Genomic DNA, 15,414 nt, shown 5'->3' with positions numbered 1-15,414 from the left:
TACTGTATATATGCATATATACTATATTTCCGGACAGGCACCAGACTCACTAACCCGGAACATTCTAAGGAATCATTGCAAAAGCTGTAAAATTTGCCCTGAACACAAACATTTTAAAATCATCTGGCAAACATTTAACATCCATGAAGCAACTATTTTAGAATCGTTTCTGAGCAAACAACGGGTCCCCCCCCACCACCACCCCCTCCACCCGCCTCCCCACCAACTACGCACTCAAGTGCCACTCCCCTTTTCTTTTATTGAGGTGTTTTTTTATTTTTCATTTCTCTCCACGTGTGCTTCTCTTATTCTGTTGGAGGGTTGGTCCAAAATAGTGTCTTACTTGGTGAAATTTAATGTTTTTGGTTTTACAAATAGAATCATTTCAAGTGTGTCCAAATTCTGTATTTTATTTTCGTGGTAATTGTATGTTACTGTGAATTTTCTATGGCCCTTGAAAAAATGTAATTATGAGAGAATTAAGAAACGTCGTGAATATAAATGAACATGAGGTGTGAATCTCAATTCCCTATCATTTAGTGATGTATATATACATATATATACATACACACACATATATGTATATATATATATGTGTGTATATAATATACAATATATATACATATATATATATAATATACAAATATATATATAATAAACATATACACATACATATATGTATATTTTTTTATCACAACGCCATGACATTTTTATTCACAAGCATTAAACTACAAATGTCATTTAATATACGATTCGCTTTACCTCGGAAAAAATACTGAAGGGGAATTATAAATGATAAGTGGTGGACTCGAACCACTGACTGCAACCACCTATGACTTCAGTGACGAGTTCTCTTACCACTGGACTAGATAGACAGATAGATAGATAGATAGATAGATAGTTGAGTAAATTCATTGCTTTTCAGCCACAATTACTTAAATCGAACTCAATAACCAATAGGATTAAAAAGGTAGACAAATCTTAATAGACATCACTATTCCAAAACCGATTTTTCTTCGTATCCTAGTCTAGTCCTTTCCTCACACTCCTATAACAAAGACTGAGAATTTGGAAACCATTCTGTAGTCTTCAAGATACAACGCATTTTTTTTTTATAAACTATCCTCATTACAAAGTGAAAATAAAAAAAGACCTTCTATTTCTCAACATCCTCTTGTCTCTTGGATGAGATTTCCAAGGACCCTCCTTCAGTTTTCATTTTTCTTATTTCTATTATTAACTCAATGGCCTTTTCAGCTTCCCTGTCGAACAATCTTGGCCTGCCACAACAGTCTCCAACATTATCTTCATACTCTGCGATGTCCTGGCGCAATAGCCTTAGTTTTTCTATTTGTTCCTCATCCATCCGCAGTGTCTAATAACATTCCCCAGCTCAGCATTCAGGATCCTATTATCCAGATCCTAACCTTTTTATCTTTTCAGTGTTGGGTGTGAATGTGTGGCCCCTATTTGCATAAGTGGACACCTTGTGATACCAGAAGCCGTTGACACAAGAGTGACATGAACACGTCGTGCAACACACCTTAGACTTCTGGTGGGATCGGCAACGAGCCACAGTGATTTCCCAAAGGCAAACACAGTGAGCATGATATCTCCCCAGGTCCCAAACTCCGCCTGAAATCCTCCTATCTTATACCAATAACCCATTCTTCTAAATCGTCATCAATTCCTGTTTTTCAAGCATCTATCTTATTTTATCTACATCGCTCATAAACTATTTACCAACGCAGGGGCTACATCGACAGCACTCTTTATCACAAATGCGTCTCTGTTTCACCTTCATTCTAATCCTGCCCTTCTCTCTCTCTCTCTCTCTCTCTCTCTCTCTCTCTCTCTCTCTCTCTCTCTCTCTCTCTCTGTGCGCTTGAATGCAAATTCTCTTTTCCTAAAGAATCTATTCAAACTCCTTCTTTCCTTCCTCCCACCTAGAAACAGAAGCTCTCAATAATCTCCACCCAGTCGCCTGTTTAAAAAGGAGAGAAAAGTTTCTTCAGCGATTCTATTTACCGTAAATCTCCTCCACCCACGTCATTTCGTTTTAGGGAAACTTATTTCCCCCTCGAGCGATTTCCTCTTAAGTGATTTCACAATCAACGTTGATAATGGAAGCCACGGGTCACCATTAGGACCCCGCCGGTCTTGAAACAAACAAAAGGTAGGGTCACTCGTGAAAAAAAAGGAAACAAAAAAATAAAGATTTTGGAAGGGTCACTGTAGGAATAAAGCGGGAGAAATGATTTCGAGGGGAAATGGGGAGAGAGAGAGAGAGAGAGAGAGAGAGAGAGAGAGAGAGAGAGAGAGAGAGAGAGAGAGAATATATACAAGACATGCATCACTGTAACAATGGATAAATCACATGCTGATGATGAGTGGATGAGGGGCAGTAGGGGTGGGGCATCGTGGTATGTGGGTGAGGGGGAGGGGGAGTCTGGCTTAGGACTGGAGAAGGGGAATGTGATGTGTTTTAACAATAGAAACAATAGGATATGGGGAGGACGCATATGCGTATGGTTGTTAAGGTGTGGGTGTTTTGTGTGTGAGTGTGTGTGTGTGTGAGTGTGAGTGTGTGTGTGTGTATGCGCGCGTGCGCGCTTATTCCTTCATAATCAATATCGCGTCAATGGAATTGAGACAGTGGGTCATTGTTTATCTTGGAAAATATGTCAGTTACTCTTCCGTCCATTGTCCAAGGAGTTTTTCAACATTGGAGAGAATGTCCTCCGGTGATTTCTGTATTATTTGGGGCGAAATTTCAAGATACATCTGTCTCTTTGCCGGTGAGGAGGGGAGGCTACAACAATTTGAACTTCTGTAAAGAAACAACATTGTAGATTTGCTGGTATTGGCAATGTAACATTGTTAAATAACATTGTCCTATATATATACTTTATATATATATATATATATATATATATATATATATATATATATATATATATATATATACTTAACATATATATATATATATATATATATATATATATATATATATATATATATATATATATATATATATATATATATATATATATATATATATATATATATCACATAAAAATAGAATTATAAAAGACTTTAGAATTTTATTATAAAGTGGATTCTCGGGGTACTGAACAGTTTTAAGAATACAGCTAACAATAAGAAAAAAAGTTGACAAGCTACTTAAACAAAACATAGAGGAATAAGCAGCCACTACATTCACAATACAAAATTATCAACTTGTGCTATCTCCAACAACTTGTTTTTTTGAGTCTTGATGAATATAAATTTTCAGTAATTCGTCCATATTGAAATACCATCGCTCGAGTTCGTTTTTCTAAAAGAACTACAGAAGCATCCTTCTACTAATAATCTCTGAAAACTACTTCATATCACAGTCTCTTACACAGCAAAACGGGCCACTCTGGTTGTTTCCAATGTGTACATTATATTTTTGGTGTGCCACTCTCTTTCACAGTTCTTATCCAGACTGTCCAATGTCAACAGTAATTCTGTACACCCTTTCTGTTGGCATTACTTTTTTATTACGAAGCAATGAATTCTTAACAAGCAAATTATTACTAAAAACAAAAATTTATTCTCAAACATTTTAGGTTATTTACAATCGATGCAACGTTAAGGTATGGCAAAACTATTTTCAAAGTCAAAAGTTCTTGATCTGTAATTAGTATAAAATGTTTTCCTGGCTCTTTGGAGGCAAACAATTAAAATTCAAGGAATAACGTAATTCTTCTGAGAGATATATATATATATATATATATATATATATATATATATATATATATATATATATATATATATATATATATAAATATATGAATTTTTGGGTGTGTGCGTGCGTGCGTGCTGTGAGAAAGAGAGTGAGGGAACGAGTGGTTAAGACAATTGCTTCATATGCAATGGAATTATATGTACTGACTAAAACATGAACTGTGTAATCATTTGCGCGCCCGTGAAAGACATTCACGAGATCGTTCATTTCCTTGACAAATATACCCTGATGATGAACAGTTGGAAAATCTTTACCATGACTTTCATTTGAACGTTGAATACCAGTCCTTGGATCAAAGAGTTTTCATAGACATACGACGTGGAACGTAATTGCCGTGTCTTTGAACGTTTATTGGGAATTAAAACCATGTGGTATTTATCATGAGTGTATTCTCTCTCTCTCTCTCTCTCTCTCTCTCTCTCTCTCTCACACACATACAATTATTAAATATTGTCCACCCTCTCTCTCTCTCTCTCTCTCTCTCACACACACACACACAAACAACACACACACACACAATTATTAAATATTGCCCCCCACCTCTCTCTCTCTCTCTCTCTCTCTCTCTCTCTCTCTCTCACACACACACACACACACACACACAAAATTATTAAATATTGTCCATTCTTCAAACGCCCATTGGAATGCCAATGCGACCTCCAAGAGGATTTGCGAAACCCCAGTCACCACCCCCTGTTATGGTCAAGCAGTAAGTTGAAATTCTTGATAAACCCAGGTATAAATTTTACGGTCGATAGAATCTAGTTATAACTCCTTCACAAATTTATTTGGCCAGTATGGCTCTCCGATCTTTAAGTTTGGTCGTTACTATATTTCATAAGCCTTTCACTCCGTTCAAAATCATCCATGCTTAACAAATACATTTATGGTTTTATATTGAAATCTTTTGCTGGTTTGTCACATTACCGGATTTCAATAGGTCTCATTTCACTTGTAATAAATTCCGCAGTTTCAATGTCCGTTATTGCAAACTACATTATAATCTGAAGGTTTCATACACCACATTCCACACTGTATAATAAATAATATCACGTTTCACGCCACATCTTCATCTGATTGCTTCAAACTACATGCTTCATAACCACCATAAACCGCGGCTTCAATATACCAGGTCACTAGAAATATGTACCACCATACATACAAAACTCTACGGCGTCAACACACAACGTTTCACACGGCGCATAAAGAAAATTAGTGCGTGCCTATTATAGGAGCCGTAAATTCACACCAGACCTTGGCTTGCCCTAGGTCAAGGATCTCGTCTCTCTCTCCCTCTCTCTCTCTCTCTCTCTCTCTTGAATCCACGACATATGCCTAATGATCCCAGACGTCTAGGAAAAAAATCAACATTCTATTTTCCAAAAAGGGGGGAAGGCGGGGTGTCATAGCTTCCTCGAACGAAACAAAGAGGTCTGGATATGGTATCTTATTTTTTTTCCCATCTTTTTTTTTTCGTCCAAGGGTTTTGTTTCCCAAAACAAGACCTCGCCTACGGTCACAGCTACTGCCGTAGTAGCAGCCCATCCCTCCCAAACAAAAGGGAAAGGAAAAAAAAAAAAGAGAAATCTATTATTTTTATTCGTATTCTTCTATATCCTACTACTACCATATGATATGGTCCCTTTGTACATGGCCTCTTACGTCACGAAACATATAGCCTACTGTGGTGTGTACACACATACACACACACACACACACACACACACACACACACACACACATATATATATATATATATATATATATATATATATATATATATATATATATATATATATATATATATATATATATATATATATATATATATATATATATATATATATATTATATATATATAATACATATTATATAGGTAAATAAATGGATACGACCAGATGCAATATATATATATATATATATATATATATATATATATATATATATATATATATACATACACACACAATATATATACATATAAGTTGCAATTGCTTAGCAGTTGAGTGTGGTCTTTACTGTCATATACAAATGACTTCTAGGAATTTATCGACTTGGTGTAGTCCTTGGTATTGATTTTTTTAAAGCCGAGGTTCAAACGTTCTAAAAGGCAAGTGTTAAGGAATCTACGAAATACTGAGTCATATATATATATATATATATATATATATATATATATATATATATATATATATATATATATATATATATATATATATATATATATATACACACACACATGACCCAAGTATTTCGACGGTTCCATTACACTTCAAATATGAAAAAGTTTGAATCTCAGCTAAAAAAAAAAATAAATACCAAGGACTTCACGAAGTCGATAAATTCCTAGAACTCCCTTAATATGCAAAAAAGGAAAGATCACACTCTACTACTGAGCAATAATTCAAACCCTCACCATACATCACGCATCGAACACTAGAAGTCGAATAAGATAAACAACGTCCATTTTGCAATTTCAAAAATAACCGCTCTCTCTCTCTCTCTCTCTCTCTCTCTCTCTCTCTCTCTCTCTCTCTCTCTCTCTCTCTCTCTCTCTCTCGGTTCATGACCCATCTCCAAGCGAGATCCAGAAATCCTTCAATAACTTTTAGGGATTTCTCGTTAGCGGATTAAAAGATGCAACAAGAGCTCAGTCCATGAAGGCCACTTCCGGTGATCCCAACGTCCAAGGAAAATTTCGATTCTAAAAAGGTAAGGCAGCGTTCGTCTTCGCGCAAAAATATCGCTTCAGTGACCATCCCTTTGCTTGTTGCTATGGCAATAGAAAAGGCAGGCCAGCCCGAGAATTATATTCGACTGGTTCATCATTAGGGGTCAGGTTATTTATGTGACCGATGTTCTTTTAAAGTGAATCGTTTCTGCGCTGTTTACGAACGTTTCAGCATCACTCCCGCCACACGATTTCAGGGTTTATACTAGATGATAATAACAAAAGTAAATAAATAAATCAATGGGTACACATTGTCTTTTACACTGTGGGAAAATTTTGACAGGAAAACTGTGGACTTCATGCGATCTAGGATTATTTTGCTTATCGTTCCCTGTATAAAAATGGCTACAGAAACGTCTTAAAAAAAATTAAAAAAACTTAAGTTTTGTCATTTTCTGCTTCTGTTTTCCGGCTCACAGTCTTACGTAATTTAAGAGCAGGTCTCTCACCTCCTCCAAGGTACAAGCCCTACCTTTTAACCTGCTTTTCCATACCTTCTTCAAGCATAGACTGGACAAAAGAGTTGAATTCGACATCCCATTCTGCGCTGCATCAAAAATAAACGCTGCGTCAATACGACAGACTTGTAAATCATACCTCAATATCTCCGAGTCTAGTGGACCAAGTTCTTCATGGACGAAAATATGAAAAAAGAGACCTTCTGATGAATGGGGTTGGAAAAAACAGTCGTTCCTGAACGACCCTACAAGAGTCCTTCGTAGGTCGTTTTATCGGGGACCCCGGACTCTATCTGGACCCTGGGCGTACAACGTGAACCCTGGAAATCAACTCAATATTCTCCCTGAGGATTCGAGAGCCCAGCCTATAGGTTGGAAGGACGTGAAAAGTAAGTAGCTGCAGATATTCAGGAGAGTTACGTACTAGTAATAAGCACAGCACTTATTCTACATCTTTAACAGCAACTGGTGGTCGAGGGTCTGTTATGGAAAACGGTTTTCTAAAAGATTACACTCATCGGAGAGGATTAACTCGCCGAGAGCAACAATTGACAGCCAACTTTAAGGTGCGTACCTAAAGTATGCTTTCTTTCATTCCTTCATACTCTCTCTCTCTCTCTCTCTCTCTCTCCCCATGTCCTCTTCTCGTACTCTTATGATAATCGAGCCATTTTCTTCCTGGTTCGTTAGGGAGCATGATAGTTTCTCTCTCTCTCTCTCTCTCTCTCTCTCTCTCTCTCTCTCTCTCCTTATTCCTCATCTTATTCCTCTTCTTTACTCCATGATGGGTACAAGTTGCTCAAGAGGATTCCCGGACTGATTAATTTTATTCAGTAGTTTTCATACTTCCTTGCTTCTGCTGTTTATGCTGTTAACTGCTGCGCTCGCTGTTACTGTAGTCATCACTGTTGCTGCTGTTGCTGTTATTGCTGTTGCTAGCGCTGCTGTCATTACTACGGTTACCAAAGCTACTGCCATCAGTGTGATCACCGTATTGACAAAGTTGTGATAGACGCAGTTTTTCAGACTTCTGTTTTTGTAACGCCAGATCTGGTCTATTGCTCCACATGCTGCTTGGGCCTCTGCATCGGCTGTTCTTGCTGTTTTACAGCTGCTTCTGCCACAGATGGGGCTGTCAATTCACATGCAGTTTATGTAACTTCATCTGATGCTCCAGTTTTCTTTCTTTATATCTTCAGCATAAAGCCCATATGGACAGAGAGAGAGAGAGAGAGAGAGAGAGAGAGAGAGAGAGAGAGAGAGAGAGAGAGAGAGAGAGAGAGAGAGAGAGAGAGAAGTTATAGGAAAAGGGGATAAATATAAATGAATATGAGGGAACAGAAAATAAAATCGACATACCCGAAATTCAGGAGACAGCAACAGAGAGCAAAAATGAATTTGCTCCACTTTAAAATATTTGGAGATCAGGAGACTTGACAACTGCACTAAGAAAACCGTTCCACATTTGAGTTGTAGACAAGATAAAACTCCCAGCAAACTGAGTTGAATGAAGCCTGAAGACAGAAAGTGGCAAACTTTTGCAGCAGCAGAAACAATTAGGTCAGGTAAAGAAGTGTACAAAGGGCGTTTATTTTTGTAGCACATTTAATGCAACAAGTCACCATTAAGAGTTGGCTACTTTACATCTGATGTGACAGGTTGAGTTAGGACTCTATATGCTGCCTTGTCTAGGCATCTGCTACTTATCCTACTTTACAGCTGCTTCTATCATTGCTGTCACAGGAGCAGCTAGGACTCCAGATGCTGCCTTTGCCTGGGCATCCGCTGCTTCTGCTACTTTACAACTGCTTTTGACACAGAAAAAGACCTGTTTTACAGCTGTTATTGATGCGTACTGGTGCTTACAAGCATATACGCGTTTGTGCATACATTATCAATGATGTTTTTACAGGGATGTATGTGTTTTGGAGTTGTGTATACATATACATGCACAAGTATGTATGAAACAAATATTTCATATTTCCTTTACTATCAAACAACTCTTTCAGTTTTCTTTGTACCTAAACGTCTGTTTTCTGTATTTTTTTATATATATTTCATATGAACTTGCCCAATTATCTCTTTATTTATCGTTTTGTTTAATTTATACTTATATATATACACATATATTTATATATATCATCTATTTATGTGCGTATGTGCGTAAGTGTATGTGTGTATGCATAAAATCACACTGGTTATACATACTAACAGGTTCCGCCTGAACTGATAAACAATTTTGGGTATTTACAATATATATGCGTCAGATTAGTACAAACGAACATACATGCGGCCGAACACCAAATAATCACACCTGACAAGTGTTCGTTAATGCTGCCAATATAGCTTATATGGTGCAAAATTCTACGACTTATCAGTCCTTTACAAGATGTCTTTGGTATAACGACGAAACCGGTGGTGATTTACACCCAGTGTTTCATTCTCCCTTTGTATATATGTATGTATACATATATATAAATATATATAAAATATATATATAATATATATATATATATATTATATATATATTATATATATATATATATAATGAAATGGGTAACAATGGGGCTCAAACAAAAACCGAAGACAGTTTTCACGGTTTGTGTTAATGTTGGCGTCTGAAATAATAATAATAATAATAATAATAATAATAATAATAATAATAATAATAATAATAATAATAATAATAATAATAATGTTCCGTTCCTCACCATACCAAAATATCCCTATTTCTTGAAAACCTATTTTTTCCTGTACACCTAATTTGCTCATAGTCTCTCTCTCTCTCTCTCTCTCTCTCTCTCTCTCTCTCTCTCTCTCTCTCAACAAAGCTTTGTAGACCTCCTCGACTGTGTCCTTCCCTGCAGGCCTACGCCTTTGATTTTCGCCGGGCCTTTTACAAAGAGAGGCCCATTTTTCCTACCTTTCCCCGCCCGTGATTACAAAAAAAAGCAAACGAAAGAAATATCTTTGGCGGAAGGTCCCTTTAACACTCGAAAATTGTCACTCGGCTTCTTTTTACCGCTGGGAAGAAAGATGGCCTTTGTATCTCGGGAGGAATAAAAAGGCGAAAGGGAGAAAACTACCCCTTTCCCCCGCTTCAAGTTAGGAGTGGCCTAAGGCGCTTGAGAAAGTTATGGGAGGAAACAATGGACCGACCGAGCTTTATATAAAGGAGGAATGGTTGTGTGGCCCTCTGAGAGAATACTACGCCACGTGGCCTAGTTTTCGCGTGGGACTCTACGCCGCGTCTAGCCTTCATTCAGATTTTAGTTCTCTGTGAAAGAAAGCTATTGAGGTGGCCATTTGTCTGTCCGTCCGGCCTCACATCTTAAATACTACTGAGGCTAAGGGCTGCAAATTGCTATGTCGATCATCCACCCTCTAATCATCAAACATACCAAATTGCAGCCCTCTAGCCTCAGTATTTTTTTTTTTATTTTATTTAAGGTTAAAGTTAGTCATGATCGTCCGTCTGGCACCGCTATAGGTGACAACAACACAGGCCACCATCGGGCCGTGGCCTGAAACTTTCATGGGTCGCGGCTGGAGAGTTGCATCCAGCATTATACGCTGTACAGAAAACTCGACTGCGCCGAAGAAACTTCGGTGTGTATTTTACCTGTTTTTCTTTCTGCGTGTTTGTGAGTTATACGAACCGTTTGTGCGTTTGTTCAGACAGGCGTATAGATACTCGTCAACGACTCTGTCTGAATCATTCACTGAGTATCACACACTGACATGGTTACAGTGATCATTCAGTTAACGATTAAGTTGAAATCATTCCTAACGGAGGAAAAGCATTACCTAGATTTGTGGAATGACTCACATTTTCTTTATCAGTGCCTCTGCAGGTTTTTCACTTGCGTGTTTCAAGAGTCCTCTGACGTCCGTACCAATCACGATATTATCAACTCTCTGTTGGATATATTTTCGCGCGCACGCGCACGTACACGTTCACACACACACACACTAACTACAGATACAAAAATAGAAAAAAATCCCTTGATATGCTTGTCCAATAACGACTGAAGCCAGGATAAGGCTACTGCGGCCTTTTAAAGCATCACAGAAATATTTACTAACAGTGCGTCGACACCCCATACACTTTTCGCCCTCTTACACGCTTTACTCCATTCACCGTTAGTCTGGAACTTCCACGCTTCCTGGATGTTACATCCACACTTCACCTCCAGAATGGAGAGATAGCACTGGAATCCCTTCGCGCACCCCATCATTTGTTTCCACAGACATCTGGATTTTCTTCCAAGCATTTTGCTTGCATCCAACTACATTCTTTTCTTCATCTCTTCTACGGTTCATCCCTCCTCTCATCCTTCTTACCCTGTTACGATTGCTGCAAGACATCCGCATCAACCAGATCCCGTTCATCCACAGACGATACTGTCATCCATGTTTCATTTCCTTAAACACAGTGCAACGTGATTTCATGAGTGCGGAAAGGCGTGTACTTAAGAAACCTCAATAAACGCATATTTTAAACTTTTTCCACAGACGATATTGTCATCCACAGTTCCTTTTCCTTAAACAGTGCAACGTGATTTAATGAGTGTGCAAAGGGGTGTACTTAACAAACCTCAATAAACGTATATTATAAACACGATTCCTTCTCAAATAACACCATAATGTTTATGCCTCTCTTACAGCGAGGCAGGTTTGCTCATTCTTGCAAGGGTGGAAGAAAATGGATGTGGATTCCGCATTCTGGAGGTAAATAGCATGGAGGACTGACCCAGCCGGTTGAATTTCGAGTTGGTCATCTCCACACAGTATCTGTGGGGCTGCAATGCCTTTAGCTTGTCCCAAAATCACGGTAGTTTGAAGGACGGTGACCAAGCGGCGACGTTACTGTCGTCTGCAAGTTCCAGAACCGAGTTTTTGTTCTCTCTCTCTCTCTCTCTCTCTCTCTCTCTCTCTCTCTCTCTCTCTCTCTCTCTCTCTCGAGTTAAGAAGTCTGGAGTTCATCCACCAGAAAATCTATTTTTCCACATTTTGTATTTGGTTTTTAATATCATCGTCGTTTGGTTATCGGCTCGAAACATAAATAAACTGACAAGCTTAATCGAGGTACCAAGATCTATACCGATATAAAATGATACACCAAGGATCAATGCTAATGATAACAAGTGTTATTATTATCAGCAAGAAACAAAACCAGCCAGATAAAAAGGAGACACAGTTGTGAACAGGAAATAAAAACAACAGTAATCCTTATTCTTATCATTACTAGCAACACAGACATAGCCAGGCAGACATAAGGAAGACAAAAGAAGAGAAACGGATAGACATAAGCAGCCGGAGAGCGTCCGTGCATTATCTTATCGAACGATGAGTCACGTGACCCTAAGGAGATCCGGATTGGACCTCCTAATTTATCAGCGACGATAAAACGCATTAATATTCACACAATTGTTTTCGTTCAAATCGTCCCTATCTAATCAGCCCGACATCCGAGGACGTCCATTTGATGATTGTGTCACCGATTCCATATTCATTTCACTGTCTCCGTGGACGTAGTCGGTCGGATAGGTAAAATACGGGATTTAGCCCAAAGGCCAAGCGCTGGGGCCTATGAGGTCAGTCGGCACTGAAACGTAAATTGACAGGTAAAGGTTTGAAAGGTGTATCAGGAGGGAAACCTCGCAGTTGCACTATGAATCAATTGTTAGGAGAGGGTGGAAAGTAAGGTGGAAGAAAGAGAATATGAACGGAGGTACAGTAAAAGGGATGAAAGAGGTTGCATCTACGGGCCGAAGGGACGCCGCAAAGAACCGTAAGTAATGACTACAGTGCACCGCGTGAGGTGCACTGACGGCTCTACCCCCTACAAGGCCAGTTGGTCGGGGATATAAGCTTACCGTTATTTGTTTGTTTGTCAATCCACGAGATATCTTTAAAAATAATTGATGGATTCCATCGAATCTCTGAAAAGGATTGTCTATGAGCCAAGGATTAATTGACTAAATTTTGAGATGGTCCCAGACCAGGACCCGGATGCAGTGCAGGAATTTGTATAAGGTACTAGCTGGTGTATCAGGCTGTCCGATTGTTCCCTAGTTTTACAATGGACGTCCTGTTTCACGCATAATCATATTCTTACTATCACTAAATACCGGATATCGTTCTCCGTCCTGAGCAAAGTGTGAAGCTGTTATCAGGTGTGAGAGCTGTTTTATCAGACGACTGTTATCTTAAGGAATTAGGCATGAGTTACTGGTTAGGTTGGATAACGGTTTTTTCTTTTATTCCTTCTCACTGTTCCCTTTTGAGCAAGATTTTCGACCAACGAACCTAACCACCTTATCAATAATCATACACCTTTCGTTTTGAGCTTCTTTCACAAAGACCATGGCCATCTTCGCCTTCATGATAAAGCAGTGCATTACGTAATTCAGGGTGACGTCACGGGATCCTTTCACAGTGCAATCGCCCATGGTATCTTTTCCCGACTTGCCACACTCTCTCGTCCCCTTATCGTCGTTCAGTGTCGCGTTACGCTTTAATCTGCCTGTGCTGTGTGCAAGGGTTAAGGAGGAGCATTAGAAAGAGACTCGGGAACGTGAAAATATCGAAAATATTGGACTCTTAGTAGTTACACCTGTGTGATACCTGTGTGGTACAGAGACCAGCAAACCGGCTAAAGAGAATCTAGAGAGCGAGAAACACGGATGATTTACACCTGAGGAGGACTTTGGAGAAGAGACAGGGAATTCTAAGAAGAGCGTTAATCACGCCAGAAATATAAAGGAGCGGCAGACAGCGAAAGGAGCTTAACAGAACCCCTAGACCACAGACTGAACTGGAAGTAGGAGTGCCGATACACCTTGCAAAAGCCAAGAGGGGAGTGAGAGAGATACACCTTGAGAAAGTAACAAAACGAAAGGTACACAGAGCATCACAGCCACGAGAATTCCAAAAAAACAAGAAGCCAGGGCAAGGAGGGTCAAGCCAGCGCCCCTCTCTCCGACCATGCAGTGCGTCAGTCCTCAAGAAACGGAGGAAAAGGGTTCCACAAACGTCAAGGTCGTGGCCGTTGGGGAGCGGAGGAGCGGGAAGACCCACCTGCTTTTCACGCTGACAGAAAGGAAGCCCATTAGAAATTTCTCCGAGATCATTTATTCCTTCAAGTCCATCAGCGTCAGAAACTCAGACGGCAAAGAGGTGAGATCAACAACTTGTTTATTTGTGTACCTATTTATTTATTAACTGATTTCGTTATTTATCTACTTATATGATTATTTATTTTGCTTACATAAATACTGTTTCCTTTGCGAACTTCAAGTTTTTCTTTTATTTTCTATTTATCAGGTGGTTAGACACAGGGGATACTTTTTTTTTTACCAATACTTATATTTTTGTATATGTTTACTATTTGTATTCATATGAATGAAGTTTTGAATTTGAATTTGAATTATATTGGAGCATTCTACTGTGGGTAGGCTCGCAGGGCAAGTTTGTAATAATAATAATAATAATAATAATAATAATAATAATAATAATAATAATAATAATAACTAAATTACGATGATGTTTCTCTCAACACAACGCCACTTTAACAAACATTCAAGCAAACACGTCGTATTTTTTTTTCTAGAAGCACTACACATGAATGCAAAGTAAATACATTGATATGGATTCAATCATAATCAATGAGACTCGACAGAATCTGCGCCTCTGATTGGCTGCATCAAACACCAAGAATAAATAAAAATGACTGCAGCGTTATAATAACAAGCTTATATGAACATACAAGTAAATTCAAGCTAAATCTCATTACGGCCCTGAAAAAAAAAAAATCGGAGGCATAATTAAGAGGAGTGAGCACTTGGCCCTTCTGTAAGGGAAAACTTCAACAGCGGAGTGAGTCCCTGTCTCGACTCCTAAATAAGGGGAAATCCCAGTGTAAATTGCCCCCTGTGTGCATCCATCAGAGAGGCGGCTCAGGAACCTATCAGTTTACCCTCATCCGATTTGAATCACCCTTAATCTCCAGTCTTAACGAGGTGGGCCCCTTAGTGATAGCTTATGCTGTCATTTGCAAGCTGTGAATTTCTCTCTCTCTCTCTCTCTCTCTCTCTCTCTCTCTCTCTCTCTCTCTCTCTCTCTCTCTCTCTCTCTCCTCTGTTTTAGCTTCTTCATTTTCTCTCTCGTTTAATATTTTCTTTCTACATATCTATCTCATTTTTAGTTTTCTGTAAAAGAAAACTATTGTGCGGCTCTGTCCGTCCGCACTTTATTCTGTCCGCACTTTTTCTGTCCGTCCTCAAATCTTAAAAACTACTGAGGCTAGAGGGCTTCAAATTGGTATGTTGGTCATCCAACCTACAATCGTCAAACATACTAAATTGCAGCCCCCTAGACTCAGTAGTTTTAACCTTATTGAAGGTTAAAGTTAGCCATAATCGTGCTTC

The 15,414-nt window shown here is 38.7% G+C and overlaps 1 protein-coding gene across 1 annotated transcript in view; it reads left to right on the top strand.

Moving 5' to 3' along the window:
• The first annotated feature begins 13,196 nt into the window (after window positions 1–13,196).
• LOC136829722 (rho-related GTP-binding protein RhoA-C-like) overlaps window positions 13,197–15,414 on the top strand; it is a 6,647-nt gene continuing 4,429 nt past the window's right edge. The window contains exon 1 of the mRNA XM_067088526.1: window positions 13,197–14,164. Coding sequence (XP_066944627.1) covers window positions 13,973–14,164 — 192 coding nt within the window. The 5' untranslated portion in view covers window positions 13,197–13,972. The remainder of the gene's footprint in view (window positions 14,165–15,414) is intronic.

The sequence above is a fragment of the Macrobrachium rosenbergii genome, chromosome 45 (genome assembly GCF_040412425.1).
Source record: "Macrobrachium rosenbergii isolate ZJJX-2024 chromosome 45, ASM4041242v1, whole genome shotgun sequence".
Taxonomy (NCBI): Eukaryota; Metazoa; Arthropoda; class Malacostraca; order Decapoda; family Palaemonidae; genus Macrobrachium; species Macrobrachium rosenbergii.
Note: the sequence above shows the minus strand (reverse complement) of the source record. Positions and strands in the feature narration are given on the sequence as shown.